This window comes from Poeciliopsis prolifica, unplaced genomic scaffold, assembly GCF_027474105.1.
Source record: "Poeciliopsis prolifica strain line A6 unplaced genomic scaffold, Auburn_PproV2 SCAFFOLD037, whole genome shotgun sequence".
NCBI lineage: Eukaryota > Metazoa > Chordata > Actinopteri > Cyprinodontiformes > Poeciliidae > Poeciliopsis > Poeciliopsis prolifica.
Window position 1 is genome coordinate 2844076 of NW_026562412.1, and position 25707 is coordinate 2869782.

At 39.3% G+C, this 25707-nt stretch overlaps 2 protein-coding genes across 2 annotated transcripts; both read left to right on the top strand.

The window, feature by feature from the left end:
* The first annotated feature begins 1419 nt into the window (after nt 1–1419).
* Nucleotides 1420–15148, top strand: znf292a (zinc finger protein 292a). Its single transcript, XM_055053215.1, has 8 exons — nt 1420–1626; nt 4372–4526; nt 5218–5296; nt 6305–6440; nt 6532–6734; nt 7207–7343; nt 7853–7994; nt 8670–15148. The coding sequence occupies exons 1-8, from the start codon at nt 1477–1479 to the stop codon at nt 14712–14714; spliced, it is 7047 nt and encodes a 2348-aa protein (XP_054909190.1). The 5' UTR covers nt 1420–1476; the 3' UTR covers nt 14715–15148.
* A 1260-nt stretch (nt 15149–16408) lies between these two features.
* orc3 (origin recognition complex, subunit 3) lies at nt 16409–24903 on the top strand. Its single transcript, XM_055053363.1, has 20 exons — nt 16409–16538; nt 16618–16684; nt 16765–16862; nt 18200–18338; nt 18416–18520; nt 19350–19513; nt 19594–19733; nt 20242–20401; nt 20699–20812; nt 20886–21019; nt 21645–21708; nt 21806–21922; nt 22003–22082; nt 22553–22686; nt 22792–22883; nt 22961–23058; nt 23190–23331; nt 23733–23849; nt 23957–24036; nt 24713–24903. The coding sequence occupies exons 1-20, from the start codon at nt 16515–16517 to the stop codon at nt 24816–24818; spliced, it is 2175 nt and encodes a 724-aa protein (XP_054909338.1). The 5' UTR covers nt 16409–16514; the 3' UTR covers nt 24819–24903.
* The last annotated feature ends 804 nt before the right edge of the window (nt 24904–25707 follow it).

The following is a 25707-nucleotide window of genomic DNA, read 5'->3' on the forward strand; positions in this document are numbered from 1 at the left end:
CATAAATAACGCCCCCCCTGCAAAGAAAGATAGTCAAATAAATGTAATGTAATGGTTAAATGTAACTCTGCTAGATTTTTTTTGGGGGGGGAAAGGATAATGTTTCTGCATGTTTTCCCGCTGAAGCCTTTTTTTTTTTTTTGCCCCAATTTTTTCTTTAGGGCAATCTTACAACGTCCTGCAGTGTGTGATGAGTTACGTGGTGGTGTGTTAAATATTCAACATTATCTTAGCCCGTGTGGTTTTCCCTGACTGAGCGCATCCTGTTGAATGTGACAGGGAGCCAATCAGAAAGCGCGGTGAGAACCGAGGGGAATCCCAAACAACTGAGAGTCGGGTGGAGGTGACATGTGGAAATGTTTATTACTATATGTAAAGGTCATTTTATATATATGTTTATTATATGTGGTTATGTTTATTCAGTTAAAAATGTTAACTACAAAAAAAAAAAAAAACATAACTCGCCTCCACATCATAGTGCAAATAGAGCGGCTGCGTCTTTTATCGCTTAAAATGAACTATCGCTACTGCTCCTACAGCGTCATCCGTGTTTGATCGGACGGTACCACCTGGGAGACTGTGACACCCGAAGTGTTGCTTATGCTCAGGGTGCTACTTGGTCTCTAGTGGCGAAGCAGTTTGAAGCTTCATTGCCTTATTAACGAGCCGGTCACCATATCATGCAGAGCAGCTTGGAATGTGGGAATCACCTACCGGGATAAATCCATTCTCCTGTCTCTTGTCTGGGCCTTTTCCCTTCAAAGACACTTTCCAAAAACATCTGATCTGTTTCTGACTCATTTTGCTGCTTGTGGCTCATTGTTGGCACAAGATGTAACCCAGGGAATCCAGCTAAAGGATTTTCAAAATAAAAGATCGTTCAGACTCAAATAATACATGAAACAGAAATATTAAATATTTCTTGGGCGGAGGGGAGGAAGGGGTCACTGGTACAAGTAACTTGAAAATCACCACAAACCTGCAGTTTTTGTTTGTTTCACAAGTTTTATTTTGAAAGAAACTGATTTTGAAAAGTGTACATATGCCTGATTGTTATTTTTGTTAAAATAGCAAAATTTCTACTAAACATTAGAATTTTGTGCACCTGATTATGTAATTTTAAAATATTAAATATTGTATCTTTTGATCAGTTACTCAGTACTTTTGTTCACCAAATACTTTTTTAGTCTTACTTACTTTTACTTGGACAATCTTCCCACCTCTGGTTGACACTGAAGGACCCCGAATGACAATCTGCTTCGAGCCCCAAAAAGAGCTTGGACCGGCCCTGTTTCGGGGCCTGCTTCTCCTTTGATCCGCCATTGGGTTCCTGACATGAGGGGTCTTCTTTAGGAGGAGCCCTCTCTCTCTCTCCCTCCCTCTGTGAGCTCTCCCTTCCCCCTTCCTGCGTGCGCGTGCGTGTGCAGGGTCTGGCAGCGTAACATCTGTGCGTACGCGGTCGTGATTGTTGTGAAGATGGCGGAGGGGGAGACAGAAAAGGAATATGATACACGGAAAGCCACCGAGGAGCTCCGCGATCGCTTCCAGGCTCTGACCACGGCTTTAAAGGAGAGTCCGCAGCCTCCGCCGGAAGCCTCCCTTCACTTCTGCCAGGATTTCTGCCAGGTTAGCCCGCTATCCCGCTGCTCATCCCGGCCAGCCTGCAGCCCCTCTGGCTTCCTGGCCGAGGATGCGCGTCTACGTTTGCTACAACAATGTAGCTAAAGCTGCTAGCATCCAAGCTAGTCGGCTGCATTTCTAGATGTAGCAAGAGGGGAGGAAGAGGGGGGAGAAAAAAAACAACTAATTTCCATTTTTCAAACTGATGTACGTGTCTGAAGTGAAGTTAATTGCAAACATGGCTGTGTAATGGGCTGGAGGTCGCTGCAGAGTGTGCCAACTGTGCAAATATAGCTCGTATTTTCCAGGCCAGATCGCCCTCAGCAGATGAATGTTGCTAGCTGGTATGCAGGCAGAGACCCCTGTCCTGTGCAGTGGTCATGCTGTGCAAAAAAAACACACAAAAAAAACGGGATAGCTGCGTTAGCGGCTGCGAATGCATTGATGTGCACTAAAATAAACGCTTTAAAACGACTACAAATCTCCCTTTGTGGGTTTTTAGAGTGTTTTAAAATGGGGTTACTTTCTGAGGGTGCTTCATTGATCGCTGTGATTTTTTTTCTTCTTCAATAGGATGCTAGCCCGGGCCTTTTTCCTCTAATTAATCCGGCTCATTACATTAGCGCATATGTTAATGACGGTGTTAGAGCTTCTCCATCAACACGCTTTAAATCTGAAATGAAGCTTCATCTGCATCAGAGCCGCTGATTTAGAGGGAAAAGTGTGTCAATGGTCACTGACTCCATTACATCATTAATTAGCCTCCAGCTACCTAAATAAAACCTGCAAGCTGCACAAGTCACAGCCATCCTCACATTTTACTCATTCATTTTACTTTTTAGTTGTTTCCTAATCATAAAAATCTGCTTTCTTTTTGGTTTTAATGGAGTATTAGAGGTTATGATGGCGTCATAATGCTACTGTGCTACATGTTAGTTTCACTCCCAAAGCAAAAATTAAAATTTTATCATGTTTTCCAGCTGATACAGATTCTTCTGCAGTTTCAGAAGAAAAATAGTGTAGTTTTAGGATATTTATATCCTAAAACTATAGGATAGAAATAATCACTGAGGGATAAATAATTGAACCTCAGTGACAGTTAGCATTTAGATTTACAAAAAAAAAATAAAAATATGAACACCAGGAATGTAACAATCCACTTTTTTCACTTCTGATATCTGAGTTTTACTGTCGACCAACACAAAACCAGTCCTGAATTGACTTAAAACAATTATTTTTATAAAACACAGACATAAATGTAGTTTAAATGCAAATTTATTTGTTAACTCTGCACCAGTACAGCTCACTTAAATACACCAATAGCTTCATAAACTTTGTCAAACATGTGAAAACAACTAAACTTTAATTTGTTCAGTCAGTGCAATTAAGAGTAGAACAACTCATGTAAAATAAAAAAAGTAATAAAGAAGCTAAAACTGACAGAAATAAACTTCAACAAACCTTTCAAATGTTTTACAAATAAGCATTTGAAGGAATTTTAAATTTGATGTAAAATAAATAATCAGAATTATTCTGATCTGCCCTCATGGATTGGGATCTAGCATTTTTTCAACGATACCAACATTAATATTGGATCAGTCCATCACTCATAAAAACTGAAAATAAGAATAACATCCTGTATAGAGAGGACAAATTTACAGCAAAAAAAATGCTCTGCAGTTATTAGAAGTGGTAGAGATGCAAATATTTAACCTGCAGAAACATTTTTTCTATTGGGACTATCTCAATTTTCGGTTTGAATTATGTGACAGACGAGAGGAAAATACGGTGTAAATAAATAAAACATTTATATAAGTCATACTGCATCAAATTCCACCAGTTCATATTCAAATTAAAATATGTAGGTTTTCTGTTAAATGAAAAAATATCGAAGAATTATTAAAAATATGATTTAAGTAGACTGAAATTGATTTGTGCACATTTTGAACCGATTCAGGATTCTCAGGTTTAGAAATTGCCATTCTCCAGATTATTTAGAAGTATATAAAAATTGTGCAAGTAGCAGGAATGTTATTTTAAATCAGAAAAGGAGCTCACATGTAAAATGCATGCAAATAATGACGGTTGTTTAAAACAGAAAGAAAAGCACATTTAAAAATCTGTAATTTTGCCTCCATTATATGTCATAGCAACAACCTTAAACTTTATCTGACTTTATTAAACTGAAAAAGTACAAAGAATAAAAACAAAGGGAACCTTTATTTGTTCCTCAGTAATTACTGCTTAATAATAAGCATTAATTATAAGAAAGAAATATAAATAGTTTGTTTGATTCCTATGAACAGAATTGTATGTTAAACTGCTATAATTCATCTTTTTATGTTTATAATTTATGTAAATATTCTGCAACTATAACTTAATTGACACATTTTCAGACTGTAAATAAAGAGGCTTTGAGTTTTGATGCACTAAATTCAGAGGAAAGTTAAATTTTTAAGATTTCTTTTCAGTATTTGACCCGTTAATCACCAAGTAAGAAAACATTCCTATTTATGTGTCTTGGCATATAAAAAGTGTACAAAAGTGTTTTTTTTTTGTTAATTATAGACTGAAAATAAGTTATCTAGTTTAGGTTTGATGCATCACATTATTTTTCAAGCTGAAATATTAAAGATTGAGTAGTAAATCCATATTTCTTGTCATTTTTCTGGTATTTCTTTACATTTTGTGCAGATTTCTTGCTGTTTGCCTGTTCTGATGCCTGTGTGTGGTTTGTCTTTGGATTCCCAGGTTCTGGTGGAACATGCCGGGCGCTGGAAGACCGATGAAGACCCGCTGCCTTTGCTGGAGGTTTACACCGTGGCCATCCTCAGCTTCGCTAAGGCTGCTTCCTGTCTCTCCTCAGATTGTGAAAACGTGCCACTTCTACTTGAAAAGTTAGCATTGTGAGTAAAGAAACATCAAACTTGATGCTCTCCTGTTGGATTTCACTGATGTAACTGTGACAAAGCACTCTTTTATTCAACACTTTATGTTCCTTCTCTTACAACTAAGACATTTTTTTTTTCTAGAAAATTTCTTAGATTCATATGAACATTTCATATTTTGTTCTAGCAGATTTGAGACTTTCGGAGCTCAAATCCAAAAAATTTCTCATTATTTTGTTAATTTTTTTTATTTGTGGAGCTCAGAAATGTTCTTCTTTTCTCTAGAAGATTTTGATGATTAATCTCAAATTTTCAGATTATTTTTCTTGCACATTTCAGCCTTTGGAACTGAGAAATTTTGCTGTTTTTTTTTCTAGAAAATTTCACAGTTTAATTTCCAAATTTCTTGTTTGTTTTTTTTCTCTAGCAAACTTTTGACTCAAGGTTCTACTTATTTTTTTCACTGAAAAATTTTACTCATGTATAAATATGCACCTCTAGTTAGAAATCACACAGATTTAGACTCTTTCTGACATTTTTTTGTTTTTGAAATGAACAAAATAAGACGATATTTCTTCCCTTCATCGCCTTTTTCCCCTCCAGATCAGCACACAGGTTTCACAGTTACCTTCAGATGTGTTTTTGTTGAATGTGTGCACATCCTTGACCTAAATGTGGCTTTACCAAGCGACTTGTGTTTGACCTACAGGAGCTGCGCGGAGCTGCTGCTCTCGGTGCCCCAGCATGTCCCTGGTGCCTTATGGGAGGAGTTCCAGTCCTCCGTGAAGGTCAGCATCCCGCAGGCCGTCGCCGCTCCGCTGGCGCAATCAGAACGAGTCGCTTCATTAGGAAAATGCAGCTTATAAAATGCAGCTGGTTCACATCAGTAAAATAATAACCCACATGTCAGATTCTGGAGTTTTCTGCTGAGCCACTCCTTGTTGCTAGGCAAAGGTAAAAACCGCTGATCATGTGACCAGTTATGAGGAAGGCTGAATTTCTTGGAATTGGTAAAGTTGTTACACTTTCGTCTGTTCAAAACGTTTTTTCACTCTTTGAAGTTGTACTTTTACTTGAGTAATTTCATTATGAACTGCTTTACCCACTGAATGCAAAAAGTTTTGAATTGAAAAAAACTTATTTGGAAACAAATTCTCTGTTTTTTCTGTAAATTTTTAGCTTTTTCTAGAAAATTTCTCAGATTAATCTCAAACTTCCTGAATTATTGGTAGCAAATTTTTAATATTTTGGAGAAATGTAGTTGTTTCTCCAGAAAATTTTGGAGATTAATATAAAAGTTTCAATATTTTTTCTAGTCAATTTTAGACTACACAGCTTTTACCTTATTTTATTTCTCTACTTGTATAAATTATTGTCCTTTTCGTCTTTAACACCAAAATGTCTACGTAACTATATTTCGAGCTGTTTGGTGATGTAATTTTTAAACATTAAATGATTGATCATTTGATCAGTTACTCAGTACTTGAGTAGACTTTTTACCAAATACCTTTTACTTTTACTTGAGTAAAAACATGTCGAAGTAGTACTACTCTTACTTGAGTATAATTTTCGGGTACTTTCCCCAAGTGACTTGTTTACTTGGGAACATAAAATAATTTTTTTGGACATGTTTACACTCATATTGAATGAAGGGAAGCGCAATGTCCTAAACTATATGTGGGTACATAAGTTAGCAACTAAGCTAATGTTTCCTTGATATGAAAAATGGCTCATTTGACCTCCTCTCTAAAGGTTTAGTTGTGAATTTTTTGCTCTTTTTTGGTGTTTTGCTGCAGTTGGCACACAGCCTTTTGCAGGAAAGTGGGAGCACCCAGCTCCGTCTGCTCTCAGTTCTGGCTCAGCAGGACGGCGTCTGGGCCAACGTCACGCTAAGCAGCATCCTGTCCAATCAAATTCCTCGAACTGAACAAGGTTAGCGCTCCGTCATGGCGAATTTGCTGCTGTAATCCCATGGAATAACTTGGAATAACTGTTAGCTAAGAGAGGTTTTTTTGTGTCTTAGTGCACGAATATCTTGAATCGGAAGGTCCAGCGCTTCTCAACATGCGAATCAAGCACCTTATCAAAGCGGACAGCACTGACAAAGCGGCTGTGCTGGCAAAGATCTGCTCAGAGTACCCAGGGTATGAAGGAAAAGGCAACTTCAAGCAGACCTACTTGGTTTGCATCTGCATGACGAAAAGTCAGGAGCAGCTGATGGAAGAGGTAAGAAAAAATCCTGTTAAAACAAAAACTAATTAAATCACTTTTTATTGTCACAATGAGAATGAGTCACTTTCAGAGCAGTGCAGCTCTTATTGGCTTTTTAAAAAACATGTATTTACATTTTCATACATCAAACTCCACCATGTTTTTCACTGAAAAAAGTTCACTGCTTTCCAAATTTTCTGTCAAAGTTAGACCAGAAATGTCAGTTAATTTAATGACAACTAAAATATTTTGAGGTGAGTTTAAATAAATTACAATTATTAAACTTACTTAATATTTTTTGCATGAATTAATCAAAAGTAGTTGAACTTTAAAGTTTTGTTGCATTGACTGAATAGAAAAACACGTTTAGATTTGACTTTATCTGACCTGAGCCGATCATTGCTACTTCTTTTATCTTTTTTTTTATCTTTAGAGGAACAGGACTCAGAACAGCTCTGTATCCTGTGTTTTTTTTAATCTTCTATAGATTTCGTCGATAGACTGCAAAGATGCTCTTGAAATGATCTGCAACCTGGAGTCGGAGGGCGACGAGAAAGCGGCTCTGTGTTTGTGTACGGCTTTTCTGAAGCGACAGCTTCTTCAAGAAGACGTTTACTGTGCCTGGTGAGTCCCAAACTGCACCTCATCTGTTCCTACAAGAAACTCTGGGGCAATTATCACATTTTTTTCATTAAAATCTGTGAATTTGGACTATCTTATTATTATAACTGAGGGAATGAAAGTGATGAACATTTTCAATATATTTTGAGGTCAGACCAGATTTGATTTCTTTCAGATAGCGCACAGACTTCAGATATTGTCTTTTATCTTAAGTCTGCTTAACATTTAAATTAAGTTTCTAGCTGCCATCAGAAACAAATATCAGTAACAAGAAGACGAGTTAATTGCCCTGAAGCAATTTGGCTCATGTCACCATTTTGATGATTAGTAATAATAAAAGCAGAGCTCAAGTCTGTGGCCTACGGCTCCACATAACCGGCAAAGCCTGTAATCCTACTCCATTGTAGATGCCTTGTGTTAAATGTAAACAAAGTCTTTAGTTTAATTTGTCCTAATGCATTGCTTTGTTTATATTCAGAATCTCACCTAGCCTGATTCTCTTTCTCTTGCAGGGAACTTACGTTGTTCTGGAGTAAACTGCTTATGCGGTTGGAGGCGTCTGCCGACTCGTTCCTCAGTCGCAGCAAGGAGATGGCACTGCAGTGCGGAAACGTCTGCCACATTCTGTTTCTCATCAAAGTTATCCAAAATGAGGTAAAAAAATATATATATACTGCATGTGCAGAACTTAATATTATTACTTCATTGTCATACGACTTTATTTTGTTCTGGTTATATTATGATTAGTTATTTTACCATGTTGGTCTGGTAATATTATAATTCTTTAATCCTGTATTATTATACATTTACTCTGATATTATTATGACCTGTAATATTTTAGGACTTTAATCTGGTAACGTTATGACTTTATTTTCAGAATATGATGAGTTTATTTTGGTAATATTATGACTATTTCTGCAATTTTACAACTTTATTCTGTTGCTGTTATAACTTTATTGTTGTATTATTTTGACTATATTGTTGAATGATCTTAGTCTAATAATAAACAAAAATTATTTTAGCCTTGTCCTAATAATCTGTCATATAATTGATCTAAATTCAAAGTCCAAATAAGTAGAAGCTGTCGAACAAGATGGCCGCCTCTAGCATGCTGACATTCTTTTCATGTTCGTCTTGTAGCATCACTGAGGCGGTTCCCAAAAACAGGGACAAACCGCTTAGGATCTATAAATGGTTAAAGCCATGCCTTGGAGAAGGGTCTTTACAGAGTCTTTACAGACCCAGACCTAGAATAAGGAGTGTGTGTGTAAATGTTAAAATGTTGCCTCAGGTCTTGCAAATATCATATGTTCTGTTTTTTTTTCCCAGGTTGGAGAGGTGGGGCTTCCAGTGTGCGTAGAAATGTGTATTCAAGCTCTAAAAATGACCTCCAGTGATCACAAAGAAAGCAAGTCTACCATCTGTAAGACCATTTCCTGCCTCCTACCAACCGATCTAGAGGTCAAACGAGCATGCCAGCTCACCGAGTTCCTCCTGCAGCCGACTGTTGACTCATATTACGCCGTGGAGTCTTTGTACAACGAACCCGACCAGAAGCCGGAGGAGGACGGGAGTCTGCCGGTGCCGAACTCTTTGCGTTGCGAGTTGCTGCTGGCCTTGAAGACACAATGGCCTTTTGATCCGGAGTTCTGGGATTGGAAGACACTTAAGCGTAACTGCCTGGCCCTGATGGGCGAGGAGGCGGCCATTGTCTCTTCCATCGACACACTCAATGACACGGATGAACAGGAGATGGAAAGCGCACTTGGCAAACTTCCCGAATACAAGGATTTGGAAGACTTCTTACTCACAACTACAAACGAACTCAATGAGATTACAGATGAAAAAGAAAAGAACAGAGAGGCTAAGAAACTTCGGGAGCAAGGGTTTGTGTCCGCCCGCTTCCGAAATTGGCGGGCCTACATGCAGTATTGTGTTCTGTGTGATAAGGAGTTCTTGGGCCACAGGATCGTCCGTCATGCCCAGAAACATTTCAAAGATGGAGTGTACCTCTGCCCGATCTGTGCTGACAGCTTTGAAAGCAGGGAGGTGCTAGAGCCCCATGTAGCATCACATGTAAAGCAATCGTGCAAAGAGAGACTGGCAGCGATGAAAGCTGCGCGGAAGGTAACCAAACCACCTCAGTCACCTAAAAGTCCGACAAAAATGGTGAAAGTTGCAGCCAAGGCGAGCATGAGTCCCGTTAAAATCACCCCTCAAGTTGGCAACATATCTGCAACTCCTCTTAAGATAGAGCAACCAACGTCTGATCCTCAGATCAGTCAAGACTGTTACTGTCCTGTTACAAACTGCACAAAGGCTTTCAAGTTTTTCCGCAACCTGATGGCTCACGTCAGATCCCACAAGGACGACGAGGAGGCCATGAGGTTCTTGGAGATCCAGAAGCAGAAGGTGGTGTGCCAGTACTGCAGGAGGCAGTTCGTCAACGTCAGACACCTCAATGATCACCTGCAGATGCACTGTGGCACCAGACCGTACATATGCATTCAGCTGGACTGCAAGGCCAACTTCAACTCCAACTCTGAGCTCCTCATGCATAGAAAAATACACCCTGAATTTAAAGCCCAGTGCATGTTCCCGAACTGCGGCCAAGTTTTCAGTGAGGCCTACTTGTTGTATGATCACGAGGCTCAGCATTACCTCACCTACACCTGCCAAACCGATAACTGTGGCAAGATCTTCTACTCGCAGTCTGAATTTCTGTCTCACCAGGAGCATCATAGACCAAATGATGCTGTAAACAGTTTTGTTGTAATTAATCAAAACCCTGTATCTGCAATGCCTGATCCTGCACCTGAGAGCACCCTGATGAAGGAAGACACACACCCTGCCGAGTTTGGTTTTGAAAGAAACAACAGAGAGGCGTTCATGAACGACGTCTCAAAGGCAAATGCATCGCCATGCACGTCACCGGAGGCTGCTAAAGTGAAACACTCAATTGAGAACATGCTGAATTCAATGGCTGGTCATGGGATAAAAGAACCGGAGAAATGCTACACTCCACTAACTAATCCAGCTCCAGCACCTGCCAATGCAAACTTACCACCAGTGCAGCATAATGTGACCAGGCAAGGAGATATTCCTCCGGCATATCCTGTTCCTGTAGCAGCTCCACAGGAACACCAGCATAAGGAGGTGCAGTGCAACGAATTCCCAAAAATGGTCCCACAAATCATGTCTCCAAAGCAAATCAAGGCTGAGATTCCTGCCTCCATGCAGGGGTATCCCTCCAGCACCCCCGCCGTTCCTGCGGGAAACGAGGAGAACCTGCACTGCTGCCCGAGCAATGACTGTTCCCGGGCATATAGCACAAACAAGAGTCTGTCCAGGCACGTTAAGAAGCAGCATCCTGAAATATTTGAAGACTGGAAATTAGCAAAGAAATATAACAAAGTTGCTAAAATTACAGCCAAGAAGGGAAGCAAGCGATCCAACCCGCCAGCTATACTATGCAACAAACCAGTGGTGCAGCAGATGGATTATCCCATGGGATGCTCTGCCTCGCCCTCTCAGTGTTACCCTGGATCAGTTGAGCCTGTGCCCATTACTCCAATGGTCAACCCCTCATTGTACCCCAACTGGGGGGGGCACAACAATCCCAACACAGTGATGCAGTCAGACATGTCGCAGTCATGGTCTCCTCCTATGAATAATCCCTACCCTGAGAGCTTCAATATGAACGAGTACTCGTCCCGGAGCTACCCTCCCTGGCAAGCGGACCCGTACCACAACCCCTTGCCTCACTCTTCGGACCGAGAGCCTTCAATGGCAGCTATACACTCCTCCTCTATGTCGCCCGCTCCTTCAGAATCAACTTTGATGTCTCAGTACGTCTCCAGTTCCCTCATGCTTGACAACGGTGGACACATGCATAATGGAGGGAACCAATATGGGCTGATGCACGCTGACAGTACCGGAGACCATCCGGATGCAAGGAAAAGTGGACATTTGGATAACGGGAACAGCCTCTCGACCATTGACAGCCTTCCTGATGGAAGCTACCACACTCCGTACGCACAGAGCGAAAACTCCTGCCTCACACAGTGCTCTTCCGTTGATGTTCCCATGAAATGTGCGACCCCTGAAGCACAGGTTGCTTTAAAGGACTGTGGCAAAGTCACCAAAACAGAGACGGCGTCAAACTCTGGTTACGAACAGATAGACAACTCCGCTGATGGCGTGGTCAGTCCTCACAGCACCACTCACAACATTTTCCCTTATGATGAGGAGTGCCCTGATGCTGACTGCCAGCCTAACCCTTCAGAGGAGAAGGGCGGTGACACCGACGCCCTAAAAGCGAAACGCAGCCGGCTGAGCAAACGTACCAAGTGGCCTGCAATCATCAAGGATGGGAAAGTTATATGCAGAAGGTGCTTCAGAGAGTTCACAAGCACCAAATCTCTCGGTGGTCATCTCTCAAAGCGCTCACAGTGCAGACCTCTGGATGAAATTGACCTTACAGCGGACCTTCCTACGTCATTCTTGGATTTCCTCAACGACCCTCATGTACCCGATACAAATGGCTCGGTGTACAACGTGCCAAACGGAGATTTCTCAGACGGATCTTGCAACCTCACCACTCTGATTTCGCCTGCAATGTTAAAGCAGGAACCTCAGAGTACAAACATAATGGATGATTCAAACTCTTTCCCAGTTTGCTCAGCAAACCAGCAGGACAAACCGGCAGAGACAGCTAATCCCACACCTCCTGGACCTTATCGGGAGGATAACCTGATGGAAATGTCCAGCGCCTTTCAAAGAATGGACCTGATTGAGGCGGCGCAGGAGAAAATGCGTAACACTTTAGCCTTAGAACAGAAGGAAAAAACAACAGAAGTAGAGAAAAGTAAAAGTAAAGTACAAAATAAAAGTGATGAGAAACCCATTGAAAAGGTAACTAAACCTTTTAAATGTGACCAGGATGACTGTGAGTTCTCTTTCATGACAAAGGAAGCCTTATTCAAACACTTGAGTAAAATGCATGATTTTTCTACTGAGATGATTGAAGAACTCAAAAGAATCCCATCCAAACTGTCTCCATATCCTTGCCAGATCTGCCCAAAAACATTCACAAGAACAACAGGCTTGAGAATCCACTATGAAAAGGTTCACCGGCTGTCAAAGGCAGAAATGCAAAAGTTAAAAATCAGTGCTCGTAATCGGCGTGCCTTCAGACTTAACAAAGATGGCCCATTGAACAGTCAACCAAACAGTGAACGCAACACCAATCCGTCTGCAGCGTCTGCGCCTGTTATGCCTATTTTAAAACAAGAACCAATCGACATTGCCATAGCACCTCAACCACATAATGCAAATCCTCCAGAAGTTACTCAAATCACTCCAGGAGATACAGCAAAACAGCTCTCAAACCCTGAGATATTGACTGTTACACGACTCCCATCACCTCAAACTTATCTGACTCAAAGGCCACTTATGGAGGGGGCACCACCAGCGCCTAATTTAACTCCAGAGCATCATAAAGGGGCTATCATACACAGGAGTCCCAAAAATAAAGTAAATCCCAGTGTGAAAGAGAAACTTAGTCCTGTAACCAAAGCAAATGGGCAACAAGATAAACCTGACGTGTATCAGAATATAATAAGAGAACCAAAGTCCTCCTCTGCTTCTGCCTGCCCATCCCCAGAGAAACCGAGCAGCTCCAAAAGCACACCAACGAAGGATGAAAGAAAGGAGAAGCTTCCAAAAAGATTGAGCCTCAAGTTGTGTGAGACCGACAACGCCTTCAGTCCGTATAGACCATACAGGTGTGTCCATGAAGGATGCACGGCAGCGTTCACCATCCAGCAGAATCTAATTCTCCACTACAGGGCCATGCATCAGGCATCGCTTCCTCCTCTCAAAGCCGAGCCAGAGGCTGAGAAAATGGTCCTGGAAGTTGAACCGGAGATCATCCCCATTGGAAAAGACGACGAAGTCAGGTGTCAGGTGAGGAACTGCTCCAGGGTGTTCATGGGAATCACAAGGTTGGTGCAACACTACCTCCTGCTTCACAAGTTCACCTGCGACAAAGCCACTGCTATGATGGCCAGCATGAACTTGGGGACATTCAACTGCGATCGGCCTGAGTGTGCCCTCCCCTTTGATTCTGTGGAGAAGTACATCGAGCACATCAAGAACTTCCACAAGGAAATCGCCATTTCTGAGAGAGGCTCGGTAGATCCGACGTTCCGGTGCGAGTATGACGGATGCGACCGCGTGTACACTACAAAATCCAATCTGCTCCGTCACCTGATCAAAAAGCACGACTATGTCTATGATCCCAAAGCAACCGATGGGAGACGCACTAAGTCGATTGGACTCTTTCCGGGGATTAACAATGGGAAAGAAAACGTGGAAAACAAAATTAAAGTGAAGAAGAAGAACACTAAGAAGAAAGATGGGAAGGCCATTGAACACTGGACCAGTTTTGGTAAGCCTACACTAAAATCCCACGAAGAGGCGTCTGCGATGTGCACCAAGAAGTCCGCCCTGCAGTACCCATGCATGATCATAGGATGCGACACGGTGGAGAGGGCTGAGAGAAGTATATTTAAGCATTATGCAACTCATGGCCTCATGGAGAGGTACATCGAAGATCAGAGGAGTCAGTTCATTTTCTGCAAAAAGTATTCACGCTCCAGATTTAAAGATACAGGCAAGTCAGAAGGTGCATCAAGTTCCTCTGAGACGGAGCCGGACGAAGGGGAAAAGCTGTGCGAGCACATGTTTGGTGAGCAGAATCCTGAGGAGCAAAATCCTGAGGAGAAATTAACCCAAGACGAAACCAAGGTGTTCGCTGACAATACTTCAGAATCCCAAGCTTCCAATTTGACAGAAGGAGGCGCTAAAAGAGGGCGTCCCAGAAAACCTCCACATCCCACACCAGCTTGTCCACAAAGGATGCAAACCCTTAGAAACCGCCTGACTGTTACCAGCTCAACAGAAAACTCAAATCCAGGGACGCCGACCCCCCAGGAGCAACGGGACGACGGCGCTCCTCAGGGTTCCTTCAAGCCTTTAGGGCTAGAGGACTCATTCCTCACATTTTTGGAGACTTCTGAGACAACGAACGCTTCTAAGCGGAAACTAAACGAGAAAGCCAATTTGGAGGTGCCCCCCAAGCGAAAACAAATTCACAAACAGAAAGCTGTGTCCAGGAGCAAAAAGACTAATGAACTGAGAAACCGCAGCAGGGTTGTAGACTTCAGAAATCCACTAAATCTTAAATCTGTGAGTAATGTAAAAATTGTTATGGATAAAACATTTTCAGAAAGCGCAGATTCTGTGCTTAAGCAGTTACAACATATGAAGCCGATGGTTATTATTAAGAGGTGGCTTTATAGCGGATCATAGCCCAGTGTTTTGTTTGTAACTCAAAATTACTCAGGATCTGAGATGTTATGCTGCAGAATGGTTTGTTTCACAAAGCATCAGATTTTCAACTGTTAACAGTCATTACCACAGGTGACAATGAAATGGCCTATTTTATACTTCATTAAATAATGTCTCGGATGATTTTAAGTATGTATGTTAGTTATAATAACCAGGTATTCTATAGGGCATAGATTTTAGGATCATGTTTGTATTTATGCTTAGTATTAAAGATGTTTTTTTTTTTTTTTTTTGCTAAATGGACACTTTTAAAGAAAACTATGTTTTTAATATATCCCTATGGGATTTCAAGTTCTGTTTGTATTTATTTCATCCTTTTTCAACACTAGTAGACCTATCTGTAATATTTACATGTCTTCCACAAAGTGTTCAATAAAATGTTACTGGTTCTTTTTGTAAAATTCTGTCTGAAAATCTGATATTTTTTCTTTCTTATTTCAATACACTGGTTAGTACGAGTATTTTCAATCTACAAGCACAAGAAAATGGCGAAGTTATTATTACAATTTAATTTCTAGAGGTTTGCTAAATAGTGGTGTTTTGACTGGTTTTGAGTCATTCTGAAAGTAAAATGGGTATGATGTACCATAATCCAATGCATCCATTGCAGTAATCCAGGCATGCTAAACATTATTCATTTGTGACAATAATGCAAAAGTAAATAATTTTAGGAAAATAAATTTAGAGGCAGGAAATAATGAACAAATAAAAAAACAATCTAACGGAAAAGTAAAAGGGAACATTAAACAAGAATGTTAAATTGTTAGTGATTAAATTGGAAAAAAAAAATTATGATTCAATTTAAATGATCCAAAACCATTCAAACTACTGTGACTTTATTGTTTATGATACCTTTATGGGAAAATGATAAACTTCACCTATTATATGATTTCTGTTTCTTGCAATGCTGGCAATGTCATAATTGCCACCATATTAGACTTGGCAGCACAAGGTTGTTTTAAATAAAATTATTAGGCTTAATTAATGGATAGAAGTGGAAAAAACAGAAAAGAAAACACGAATTTAATAACCAGAATGGTTTATATAATAGAATATAAATTCTATTATTTATATGTATTATATAAATAATATAATAGAGATATGCCTTATTGTACTTGAAGAGGGAAATCTAGGTGACCCTAACCAAATAATATATATTCAAACTTGAGTAGAAAATATAAAAACAGAAAAAAAGAATGAGACTGTAAAGTAAGTGCAAATTAGCAATGTAAGAAAAGTAATATTGTAATTAAAAATAGCATATTCTACTGAAAAAATCCAACTCAGTATTGTCAGTTATAAAGATGAATCGAAATAAATCAAGTAAAAATATTACTTCATTTAGAACATAATTTATTAACGTTGGAGAACTTGCCACTCGCAAGATGGCGGCCCACGTCATCTTGCGAGTGGCAAGATGACACGTCGCTTATTTCTCTTTTACGCTTCCGTTTATGGTTATTATTCTCTCCATTTTCTGCCCCATTTTCCAACAGTTGATATTTTCTGAATCTGTAAACTTACAATAAAGGGAGGAGCAGGCCCATTCTACTAAATTATTGGGAAACTCAAAAAAAAACACTTTTCTTCAAGTTATGCAAACCACGCCTCACTAAAAACTCCAACCTCTTCCGTTTACGTCACATCGGCGGGAAAACAATGAAACCTCACACGGAATTCTACCGGAGATTTAAAAACGTATGAAATGGTGTAAACTGCTATCAACCAGAGGCTGTTCTTTTGCTGCTGCATTACTCAGCAATGGCGACGTCTTCTTTCTCAAGGGTAATGACTTTTATCACATTAAATGAGACGTTAGTTGATAAATATTTGTCACAAACTAACTTTTATGTCCGCCATTAAGGGTTGCTTCGTTTTTAAACCCAGTGCGAAGAAGAAGAAGAAGGAGAAGGAGACGCCTGTTGATCTTGGTGAGACTCGTCAGCTGAGCTGTTACTTTGTTTTGTTTTGGGATTTTTTTGTGTTGAAATGTTGAATAATTTCTGGACAGAGAGTTATTTCACCGACGGCTGTGAAGGTGCTGCGAGCAGCAAAACGCGCTTCAAACTTTGTTTGGATCTGTGGAACAAAATCAAAACAGAAACGGAGGTAAGAGCAGGTTTCATCACAAAATAATATGTTATTTTATCACAAAATAATACGTTATTTTATCACAAAATAATACGTTATTTTATCACAAAATAATACGTTATTTTATCACAAAATAATACGTTATTTTATCACAAAATAATACGTTATTTTATCACAAAATAATACGTTATTTTATCACAAAACAAGACGTTATTTTATCACAAAACAAGACATTATTTTGTCACAAAATAAGACATTATTTTGTCACAAAATAAGACATTATTTTATCACAAAATAAGACATTATTTCATCACAAAATAATACATTATTTCAACATATGAATAAATGACATCTCATTTTCAAGTGAAACAATATTCACAAATAAAAATCTGAAGAGTAACACACATTTATAGTAAGTTTATTTATGGACATTCCTAAATAAATTCCAGTTTATTATCAACAGTTCACAAAAAATTATTTAACTAAGTGGAGCATTACATTTTTTAAACATTTTTGCTCAAGTAAAAGTAAAAAAAATTAGTTAAGCAAAATTAGACAAGACTAGTCAGGTACTGAGTAACTGATCAAAAGATCATTTAATATGTGAAAAATCCAAAATACACATTTATGTGGAAATAATGCATTGAAAGACTCATATAAAAAACACAGACAAAATAAACATTTTTCCCAACCCAATGTTTCCCAATGTCAATCTTGTTCTTTGTTCAGTGACTTTACTCATAGTGTGTAGATTATCCAGACATTTTACTCAAGGAAAAATAGCGATACTTCATAATAAAATTATTCAAGTCAAATTAGAAATACACCTGAAAGTGCTTGTATTTTTTTGTTTTATAAAGCACATGTAACTAGTTATTACCCAAATCTGGTCGGGACAAGCATTAGTTGTACTCTCTGTAATCTTGTATTCAAAGATGGAAGCATGAAGAAAAACTGATGTATTCTCCTGTAGCAGTCATGAAGCACATCTGAAGAGGCCTCTGACTGAACACTGTTGCTGGATGATGGTTTCCTGACTGTCATCACATAAATTAAACTGAAAAATTAATTAAATGAACAAATAAACATGCTAACAGCTCAATTTCTGGACAGCAGAGACATAAATCAGTCGTCGGCTACACTGCTAATTCTTCTCATTTACTTTAGCTGCTCATCTTTGAAATTTTTAATCATAAAGTCTGTTGGAAAGTAAAAATGTAAAACAAACAGACATAATTGTACAAACTTTAAAATATATAAACAAAATGCTCCACAAACTTAAAGAATCACCTTCCAGCTGGACATTTTCTGTCACAACGTTGTTCCCAGAAGGTTGTATGAAATGTTTTAAACAGGATCTGCAGGACGAGCTCAACAGAAACATTTTGGACAGCTTGCTGGAGTTTACCAGGAAGTGCTCCTCCACCCGTCATCATGGTGACTGGGCTTCCCGGATGCGGGCCAGTGAGATCCCCACGGCCGCGCTAGTCCTGGGTATGCCAGCAACAACCGGGGAATCGTTTCTGATGAAAGCACTGTTACTTCTAATGTCTGTGATGTTCTGTCTGAAGGCGTGAACGTTCCCGATCACGACATGACGTTCCAGAGTTTGTTGGAGCTGCTGCGTTGTTCTGTCACGCCTCACGTTGCGTCTTTACAGGCCAAAGAATGTGGAGGTAAAAACTGCCAGGCAGTCGGGTTGGTTTGGAGTTCACAGCACGTTTAAGACTTTCACGCGATTTCACAATTTCTGATAGGAAGCAATTTTTTGTTTGTCTTTTTTTGTTGTTGTTGTTTTCGTTCACTAAAAAATTTATTAGAAATGACAAGAAATATGTTTCAATAAGATACTTTTATTTTGCGTATCCATTGTGTGAGTCGAACAACAGAAGATTAGAGCCAGGATCTGATCGCTTTTGCTCAATTAGAAGCATATTATCACAAAATTAGCTGAAAAAAGACATAATTTGTCCAGAAAAATGCCTTTAAAATTATGAGGAAAAGCTTTTTGTGTTGGAGTTTCCATTAAATAACTACTTTATTCCGCTAATATTAAGCTCATATCCTAAAATTATTTTGACTTTGTTCTGATAATGTTATGGGTTTGTAATATTACAAAATAACTTTCTTTGAATGTCAGAATAATATTCTTGTAACAAGTTCAGGAATTAATGTTACAATATAATTTTACAAAACTTTTTTTTACTTTACAAAATCAAGATTTTTTGTGACAATAACAACAACAACAACAATCTCAGCTGGACCTTTACATGCAGGCGTACAGTTGACTAGGATCCAAAGTCCTAATAAACAGAAGCTGTAAAACACGCTGGTCAAACAAGATGGCCGCTCTGTGTGTGTTGGCATCATCTGAACTAAGGAAACCCAAAGAGAGCATTGTGGGGAAAAACAAATCTCTATTTCCAAAGATTTAATTCATGTAATTAATATAATAGATTTATCCTCCAGCCTTACTTTAAGTTTTTTTCTTTTTGATAATTTCAGCTTTGAAGCATCTGATGAAAAGAGTCCTTGAGAGACTGATGGATGCTGTCGTGGACGATGAAGAAGAAGAGGAGGAGGAGGTCCAGCATAGCGGTGCTCTGCTCCGTAAGAGCGTTCACTGCTCTCTCAGAGCTCTCTGTGATTGGTACAGCTCAAAAACGAAGGCAAGGCCATGAAGCGTATTGATCATACATGGTTTTAGTGGGTGATAATGAATTTACTCATTATGGATGTTTGTTGACAGAAGTCCAGCTGCAGTTCTTCTGGACAGAAGCGCAAGTCCTCCGCTGTTGATGAACAGCAGCAGCCTCCTGTTGTGATCATTTTCAAAGATTTGGAAGCTTTTAACCCAAAGGTTCTGCAGGACTTCATACTCATCTGCAGGTATTTACTTATTCTTTTTTTAGGTTATTTTAATGAACAGTACTTATTAAATAACATGAGTTCATTAAAACAACCATGTAAATATGACTCATTTGGCCAAAAAGGCTCATTTTCATCTGCATTCTGGACAATACACATATCATTTACAGTTAATCACAAGAAATGATCAATAGTGACACAAATGAGCAATTATAATAAACCACAATGCAAAAACCCAACATTTTATGAAGTATTGGTCTATTTTCTAGTGTAAACATTTTACAAACTTGGAAAAACGTCATGTTATTATTAGTGAACTAATCTGCCAATGGAAGTAATGATTTTTAATCCATATTAAGGAATTATTCACTTAAAATAAGCTTCTATATCTTGTTGAAAAGTAACTTATAAGTTAGTTTTGTCTTATTTCAAGAGAAGTAAAACACGTGCAGTGGGAACTAGATACTCTGAGATGTTGTGTTTTTTCAGTGTAAAGGCAAAGCTAAGCTCTGTTTTTTGTCTGTTTCAGTCGATATCTTGATCGCTTGCCACTGACGTTCATCTTCGGCATCGCCACGTCGCCCAGCACCGTCCAGCGCATGCTGCCTCACTCCGTGTCCTCGCTGCTCTGCATCGAACTCTTCCAGTCTCTGTCCTGCACTCAGCACCTCACCACCGTCATCGACAAGGTCTGGACTTTGACTAGGCCATCCTAACGCATCAGTATGTGGGGTTCACTGCAGCTTCTACTCTATGTTCCAAGTGTTTTTCTAGCTTTCTGACTTTATTCTCATACTATTTTTTTGCACCATTTTATTCTTGTGATTTTATTCTGACAAAAAATAAAAAATGCCCCCAAGTCACCATCATCATTCTGGACTATTGGTGGAAAAAAATAAATTAAAAATTAAATCTTCAAAAACCAAACCTTTGATTAATTGATGAAGTCGAGTTTATGGGAACTGATTGATTCGGTTTCCTTGCAGCTCATCCTGACTCACTCCTTTCCTTTCAAACTCAACGGGAAAGTGATGCAAGTTCTGGTCAGCATCTTCCTCTACCACGATTTCTCAGTCAGAAACTTCATAAAGGGTCTCCAGGTAAGTGTCAGACTGTTGGAGTTGTTTTTTGGCAAACATAGTGGAGTGATTTTTGCATCCCTGCTTTGTGCAGCTGGCCCTTTTGGAGCATTTCCACTCCCAGCCTCTGAGCTCGCTGTGCTGCAGGAAGAAGGAAGCTCAGATTCAGCTGCAGCAGCTCGGCGCCGGAGACCTGGAGAGGATCAGGCAGCTTCCGTCGTTCAACAGGTGCAAAAACGCTTGTCTTGCAAATAATTTGTTTTCCAAAAGTGTCTTTTATTCCTGTCATTCCTTCTGCGTTTTGCTCGACAAGCTGTGAGAATTGTTGTTTATTTACAAGAATAAAGTTAAAGGCATTTATCAAGCAAAATTTCCTTTTTTCACATTTTTGTACTGAAAACGCGCTAAGCTCCTGAAAAAACACCAAATTGTTTTCTGGCAATAAATTTACGTTTGGCTGTCACCTAGCAACTTCCGCCCGTTACCTAGCAACCTAAGCTGAACTCCAGCACATGTGATCAGCTGGTTTTACCACTGCATGCGCTGCACAATGGCTGCTGGAAAAGACAATTATTTTGTTGTTGATGTGCAATTTAGTAAATGCTACATCGACCAGTAGCAACTTATTTGGAAAAAAAATATAATTTGGGGAAGCTAAGTGTGCTAAACATTTTCAAAGTTAGCAAAAGTGCTAAGCTAAGAATTAGCTCTGCTGTTAGAGCAATGAATTTTATCTGAAAAAATTAATTCAGGGGAAGCTGAGTGCACTCATTTCTCCACTACTGGCAGATTAGCAGAAGTGTGTTATCCAGGTTTTTTTTCAAATAACAGCTGTTTCACGTTTTTGTCGTAGGTTTCTGAAGGAGCAAGAGCAGCAAGAACAGGACAATCTCCGGACAGACGACGCTTATTTAAAGGTGATTTCTTTGCAATATCTCTTTATCAAAATCAGGAAATAAATGTCACCTTTATTTCAGCCTAAACTAGATTTTAAAATAACTTAATTCATTTTAGGAGGTGTGTCAGAAACTGCTGAAGGGCCTTCATAAATACCACAAGAACTATTACCCCATCCTGCGCTGTCTCCACACTCTGACCTCCGCGTTGCCCCGCTACCCTCTGGGCAAACAGGCAAAGATTTTTCCTTCATTAGCTGCGTTTAAAATGTTTGCTGTTTAGCATTTTCTACATATTATGTTTTTGTTTTCCAGATCAGAGAGCTTCATTTGATTTGTCAGGAGAAGAACGTGTGGGATAGTGAGGAATACCAGTCGGCCATGAAGCTTTTAAAGTAAGGCTCAAACGTTCAGCTGATTTGTTTCTATTTATTCCTAGTTTTTATTTATTATTCTGCAATTATTTATTATTCTGGTGCCTTCTACCTGGGGGAGTTTGGTTTTACCACTAGATGGAGCCGTACTGAAGGCTATCCTGAGTATGATGGTTTTTTTCTTAAATGCAGAATGTACATATATTTTTTTGTTTTTGGCTGAATAATGAGTGTGCTATTTTTTCAGCAATTGGCATCCTTATTGGATCTTCATACTCTAATTAATGATTAATCAATTACTAAATTAGTTGAAAATTATTCCAGTAATTGATTAATCACAATTAATTGATAAGCTTTATTCAGTATCCTTTTGTCTGAATACTGCATCAGTCCAGAACTGAATATTATGTAAACATGGAATTGCAGTAATCATGTCAGAAATCAATTAATCTGATTAATCGTGTCAGCGCTGATTTTGTGTCTTTCTCCAGGATGCTGGCGAAAGATGAGCTGATTTCTTTGCTTCAGAAGTGCGCAGAGGTTCTGCAGCCGTTAAAGTCGAAGAAGATGAAGAACGCTCTCGTCCAGCTGGAGGAGCTTCTTGATAAACTTAAGCAGCTGAACGGTGAGCTGTGAAAATGTTCGACACACCCTGTTTATCTTTTTTAATGATTATCCCGGAGTGGTTTTCTGTGTGATATGCATTAGAGTAAAGGTTCTGTTGGTTCAGCTGCTGCTGAATTGGCCCCTAGCATGGAGGAGAGACTCACCTCTCCGCTAAAAAACCTTCAAAAGAAAACGGACCTGTTCCAGCTGCAGAAGGTAGACGCTCTTCTGGTCCAACCAGGAAGCAACACTCAGGTTTCTTCAGAAGAAACTCAAACTTAATGTTTCTCTAGACGCTGCTGGAGATGAACGAGTCTCGTCGGTCCAAGAGGATGAGTCCTTTTGAGGTTCTCCGGAACGAAGCTGTGGAGTTTGTCGACGCTTTAGTGAAGTAAGAAAACTAAAATTACAAAAGAAAATCTGAATCACCAGCTAATTGTCAGCATAACTGATCGAATAATCAATGACTAAACTAATTATCAGTTGGTGCCCTAATCAGATCCTCCTGTGATGTTTGTCCAGGAATCATCTGGCGCCGCCGGAGTCCAAGCCGCTGTATGAAGTTTGCTACTACAGTTCATCGGCCACTGTGAGGCGCCACCTCAACGCGACGCCTCGTACCTCCATCCAGGCTGCGCTCAGCAACCCCTCCTGCTACATCCAGGTACAACCTCTGCGTAAAGCATGATGATTATTTATCACTCTTTATGTCCCTAATGTCAAAAACAAACATAAAGGGAGTTTTTATGGCGCTGCTCCTCATTCTAGATCGGTAGTCGGCCTGTCACCACAACAAATGTTGCTGGACGATAAATTGTCCCAGTAATTATTGTAATAAACAATAATATTGTTTTTCTTTTTGTGACAATTTTCAAGTGATAATGCAAGTTCGACTATGTTAATAATAACGTGGTATCATGAGAATAAAGTTATTACAGGAATAAAGCCTGTAATAACGTGGGAATATTCCTGGACTGCTACACAGTATTAGGATAATAAAGTTGAAATAATATGAGAACGAGGTTATTTCTTCTCATGCAGCAGTTCTTTTGTTTTCCGCTGCAGAACGACAGCTTGAAGTCGGAGGACGGCTCTGTGTCGAATGCTGCTCCTGATATCTGCATCGCTCACAAGCTGCACCTGGAGTGTGGCCGGCTGATCAACCTGTACGACTGGCTGCAAGTGAGTCTTTCATCTGTTTGGCTCCATAATAGTTAAACCAGGCTGGTTTGATCCTGAGGTTCATGTTGATGAAAGGTCATCTGTGAGTTCTGTTGTTTTGTTTCCAGGCCTACTCTACTGTTGTTTCTGCTGCAGAGGGCAACGATCCAGATTCAGATGGTTTTGGCAAAGTGGATGAAGTCAAACAGTATCTTTTTCTTTTTTAATTTATGAATTAATGCAAATAACCACAAAGCTGTATTAGGATCATTGTAGAAAGAGAAGAGTACATTCCTCCCTGAAAAACGATTTGTTTGTTTTTTACTTTTGGAGCTTAAGTTTTTCCAGAAAATTTTTAGTCTCAAACTTTCTGATTATTTTCCAGTAAATTTTTGACTTTGAGCTCAGAAATATCCAAGCTTTTTCTATAAATTTTCTGAGCTAAATGTCATTTATTTGGCAGAAATGTTCTCCTTTGTTTTGTACCTTCAGTAATCCCAAATCGTTGCCGAACTTTATCCCCGTTGTTTTTACCAACTTTCTTAGTTCTAAAGTTGCACAACAGAAAACTTGAAAAAAACATTTTATTCTATCAAGAACAGAATCATTTATTAGCCACTGCAGTAACAGTCAGTAAAATCTGTTCTAATTTCTTTTAGTGATTTCTTTGACTTTTGAAAGCGCTCACTAAAAATCATGAACTTATTGCCTAAAACCGTCTGGGTTGGTTTTCAAGCGTCTGACTGTTTTTAGAAGCAGTAGAGATCAAAACTGAAGCACAGCAATCTGAAAAAATGAATTTTCATAATGGGTCTCCTTTGTAAAAGTGTCTCTGTGATGATTTAATGTGGCATTGGGGGTTTAATCCTAAACTCGCCGTTCAGCGCTCGTTTCATCCGCGCCGTGTCGGAGATGGAGTTCCTTGGTTTCATCAAAGCAACCAAGAAGAAGACGGATCATGTGGCCCGGCTCACCTGGGGAGGATGCTAAAAAATACAAACAAAACAAAAACATCACCTCTCTTTGTTTTCACAACCAATTTGGGTTCCAATAAAACAGAGGTATTTATTTTTTACTGTTTCGTTTATGTATTTGTTTTGCTGAAAGGTTTTTCTCTTGCTCTAAATTACCTTTAGTATTCCAGTAATTCTGATTAGTTGTAAACGTTTAATATTTGATTTTGCATTTTCTTCCTAGTGCTGCTGTACTAGTTTGTTTTCCCTCAACTACAGAAGTTAGTGACTTAGAGCAGTTATTACATCAGTTATTACTGCAGTTATTACAACAGTTATTACTGCAGTTTGTTTTCACGGAGCAACTGGAGACATTGTTTCATACTGGCAGTCCCTCCAAGGAGACAAAATATGTGGATTGCAGAAGCATTTACTTTAATCTATATTTGTTAATATGTTTATTTGGCATAGACTTAAAGTAACGCTTAAGGAATTAAAGCTTATGGTTATTGTATGATACAATAATTACTATTGTTTTTCATAGTTACGTGAGACAAACATTGTTGTTAATCTTTGTTTTGTTTACACTATATTTTCTCCCCCATCCAAATGATCAGAACCAGCCGGTCCAATCACTTCCACAGGCGTGTAAAATGAAAGCTGAGGCGTTCAGATCGTTTTCACAAACGATCACAAACGATCACGATCACAAACAACGGGTCGCTCACTGAATTCCAGCGTGGAACTGAGAAAGGAATTTCACAAATCCAGTCGTGAAATTTTCTCACTTCTAAATATTCCATACACAGCTACATTATGAGAAAGAGAAAGTTTTTGGGAATGCAGCCAGGAAGTGGTCGGCCATGTAAACTGACGGGTTAGCGGATCGTTGTATTGCGAAGAGGTCAGCAACTTTCTGCAGTCGG

What these genes read in the sequence shown, in the direction of transcription:
- znf292a (XM_055053215.1), top strand. Translation starts at nt 1,477, where the DNA reads ATGGCGGAGGGGGAGACAGAAAAGGAATATGATACACGGAAAGCCACC. An exon ending in AGTTCCAGTCCTCCGTGAAG is followed by an intron (nt 5,297 to 6,304) that starts GTCAGCATCCCG and finishes GTTTTGCTGCAG; the next exon opens with TTGGCACACAGCCTTTTGCA. An exon ending in AATTCCTCGAACTGAACAAG is followed by an intron (nt 6,441 to 6,531) that starts GTTAGCGCTCCG and finishes TTTGTGTCTTAG; the next exon opens with TGCACGAATATCTTGAATCG.
- orc3 (XM_055053363.1), top strand. Translation starts at nt 16,515, where the DNA reads ATGGCGACGTCTTCTTTCTCAAGG. An exon ending in TAAACTTAAGCAGCTGAACG is followed by an intron (nt 22,687 to 22,791) that starts GTGAGCTGTGAA and finishes CTGTTGGTTCAG; the next exon opens with CTGCTGCTGAATTGGCCCCT. An exon ending in AAAGTGGATGAAGTCAAACA is followed by an intron (nt 24,037 to 24,712) that starts GTATCTTTTTCT and finishes CTCGCCGTTCAG; the next exon opens with CGCTCGTTTCATCCGCGCCG.